Here is a 2,520-nt window from a genome sequence, read left to right on the forward strand (position 1 = left end):
TGTTGACCAGGATGGTCTTGATCTCTTGACCTCGTGATCCACCCGCCTCGGCCTCCCAAAGTGCTGGGATTACAGGCTTGAGCCACCGCGCCCGGCGAGGGGGAAATTTTACCAGAGTTCTGTAAACTTGAAAGTGTTTTTCGCTGGGCGCGGTGGCTCACGCCTGTAATCCTAGCACTTTAGGAGGCTGAGGCGGGCGGATCACCTGAGGTCAGGAGTTCAAGACCAGCCTGACCAATATGGTGAAACCCCGTCTTAAAAAAAAAAAAAAGTGTTTTCATTTCCTGTCCCCCCATTAGGGGTTACTCCTTTCATCTTAAGGAGGATATTCTGGGATCTCTCAGCCTCACAGCCCTGCCCACCAATAATCAGCAGGTGAGCCCTCTCTCCTAAGACCTCTAGATTTGCAAAAGGCAACCTGGAGGCAAGGAAACCCCCAGGTGTGAGTAGCCATTCAATTCTGGTGCTGTGGTAACTGAGTTCAAAAACAGTTTTGTTTCCTCTCCGTGAAATGAAGAAAACCTCACCAGACACCTCACTGGGTTCTGAGGCTCCAAAGAGCACATGTTGTTAGGCTTAGTTGGATTCCCTCCAGCCCTCTCCACCCATTTAAAGGCAGCTCCTTATCCTGGAGACAACGTGAAGATGTTCTCTTTATTTGTTTTTTTTAAAGACAGGGTCTCTCTCTCTGTTGACTAGGCTGGAGTGCAGTGGGGCGACCACAGCTCACTGCAGCCTCAACCTCCTGGGCTCAAAACAATCCTCCTGCCTCAGCGTCCAGAGCAGCTGGAACTACAAGCGCACGCCACTGCACTGGGACTATTATTACTTTGTTATTACGTTTGTTATTATTATAGAGACACGGGTGGGGGTGGTTTCACTATGTTGCCCAGGCTGGTCTCGAACTTATAGCTCAAGAGATCCTCCCGCCTCGGCATCCCAAAGTACTGGGATTACAGGCGCGCACCACCGCGCCCGGACGCAGAGGTTTTCTATGAGCCTCTGTAATGGCGTTCCCAAAGCTTGGTGCCATGCCTTGGTCAAGCCGGGTCGGTGGCTCAAGCCAGCCTCCAGCACCGTTAGCTGCCATCAGAACAATCAACTGTTCCCCTAATGCTGCGACGGCCCTTTCCTGCCAATAGTCGGCCCCTCGCCGGTCCCGAGGCCTCGCGAGAACACAACCGCTCCAGTTGAATACTCAGAGGGCTGCGCCTTTCCCGGCCTCAGAACAGCCCCATCCTTCCTCTTTCCCCGCCTTCCAGCCGCGTTCCGCTCTCGGATTGGCTGATTGAGCCGAGGCAGTTTTTTTTTTTTTCCTGGCCAGTAAGTGGTTCGACAACTGGTCCTTTTTTTGGCCCCTCCTGCGAAGCCCTCGGATTGGACGGCTGAGTCCGGCTACACGCGCCTCCACGGGTGCGCGGCCGGGCCAATCAGAAGGTTGGCGTATTTTACAAACTGGGGAAGTAGCTGCAGCCAGCAGTAGCTGAGAGTCAGGCGAAAAGCGGAGAAGGCTGGGTCGGCTCCGAGGGGCTCTTGAGAAGGTGAGGCACAGGGTTCTTGGTGAGAACGAGGGCTGCTGGGCTCAGAGGGAGGAGGGCAGTTCGGGACCCAAGGGCGAAAAAATAGGCTCGTGGTGTCTGGAGGTAGCACCCATAAGAGCGGTCTTGCAAGCGCCGGAGGCTTGTGGGAGCGTGGATTAGGGCAGAGGTATCAGGGATGGAGGACAGGTGCCCCGAGGACTGGTTGATCTTTGATCTCCGATTCTGCCTGCCTTCTTCTCCGTCTCAATTGTAGCCATCATGACCACCCTCCAAGCCACGAAGGATCCCCTCCTCCGGGGTGTATCTCCTACCCCTAGCAAGATTCCGGTACGCTCTCAGAGACGCACGCCTTTACCCACTGTTACATCGTGCGCCCTGGACCAGGAGAACCAAGATCCAAGGGTAAGAGGGGCCTAGTAGGGGAAGACGATAGTCACACCAATAATGTGCCCTAACTCTAAACCCCACCTTTTTGGCCCCCCTCCCTTCCCTAGAGATGGGTGCAGAAACCACCGCTCAATATTCAACACCACCACGTTGATTCAGCAGGCCCCAGGCCGAAAGCCAGGCACCAAGCAGAGACATCACAAAGATTGGTGGGGACCACTCAGCATCGAAACCCCTTGGAGGAGCTCAGGCCTAGCCCTGGAGGTCAAAATGTGGGGCCTGAGCCCCCTGCCCAGACAGGTACCTGTTGGAGCCCTGGGACCACAGCCTCCAAGGCTGACTAGGGGACTAGGAAGAGTAAAAGTGGGGTTTTGGGATTTTGCACTCACTCCTGCTTACTGTAACAGTCCTGGTCCCAGTTCCTGGAAAGCTCTTTGCTCTTAGAAGGCCTCCCTTTCCTCCAGCAAAATGTCATCTTGCAGGTGTGATGGCTTGTGCCTGTAATCACAGCTACTCAGAAGGCTGAAGCTGAAGGATCACCTGAGGCCAGGAGTTGGAGACCAGCCTGGGAGACAGAGGGAGATCCCATCTC

General features: G+C 54.8%; 1 protein-coding gene across 1 annotated transcript in view; it reads left to right on the top strand.

Annotated features, from left to right (window-relative positions):
- Positions 1-1,376: 1,376 nt before the first annotated feature.
- Positions 1,377-2,520, top strand: part of LOC108316047 (trophinin associated protein) — a 10,180-nt gene continuing 9,036 nt past the window's right edge. The window contains exons 1-3 of the mRNA XM_037744656.1: positions 1,377-1,541; positions 1,795-1,943; positions 2,036-2,228. Of these exons, the coding sequence (XP_037600584.1) occupies positions 1,800-1,943; positions 2,036-2,228 (337 nt within the window). The 5' untranslated portion in view covers positions 1,377-1,541; positions 1,795-1,799. The remainder of the gene's footprint in view (positions 1,542-1,794; positions 1,944-2,035; positions 2,229-2,520) is intronic.

This window comes from Cebus imitator, unplaced genomic scaffold (genome assembly GCF_001604975.1).
Source record: "Cebus imitator isolate Cc_AM_T3 unplaced genomic scaffold, Cebus_imitator-1.0 Scaffold181, whole genome shotgun sequence".
NCBI classification, from domain to species: Eukaryota; Metazoa; Chordata; class Mammalia; order Primates; family Cebidae; genus Cebus; species Cebus imitator.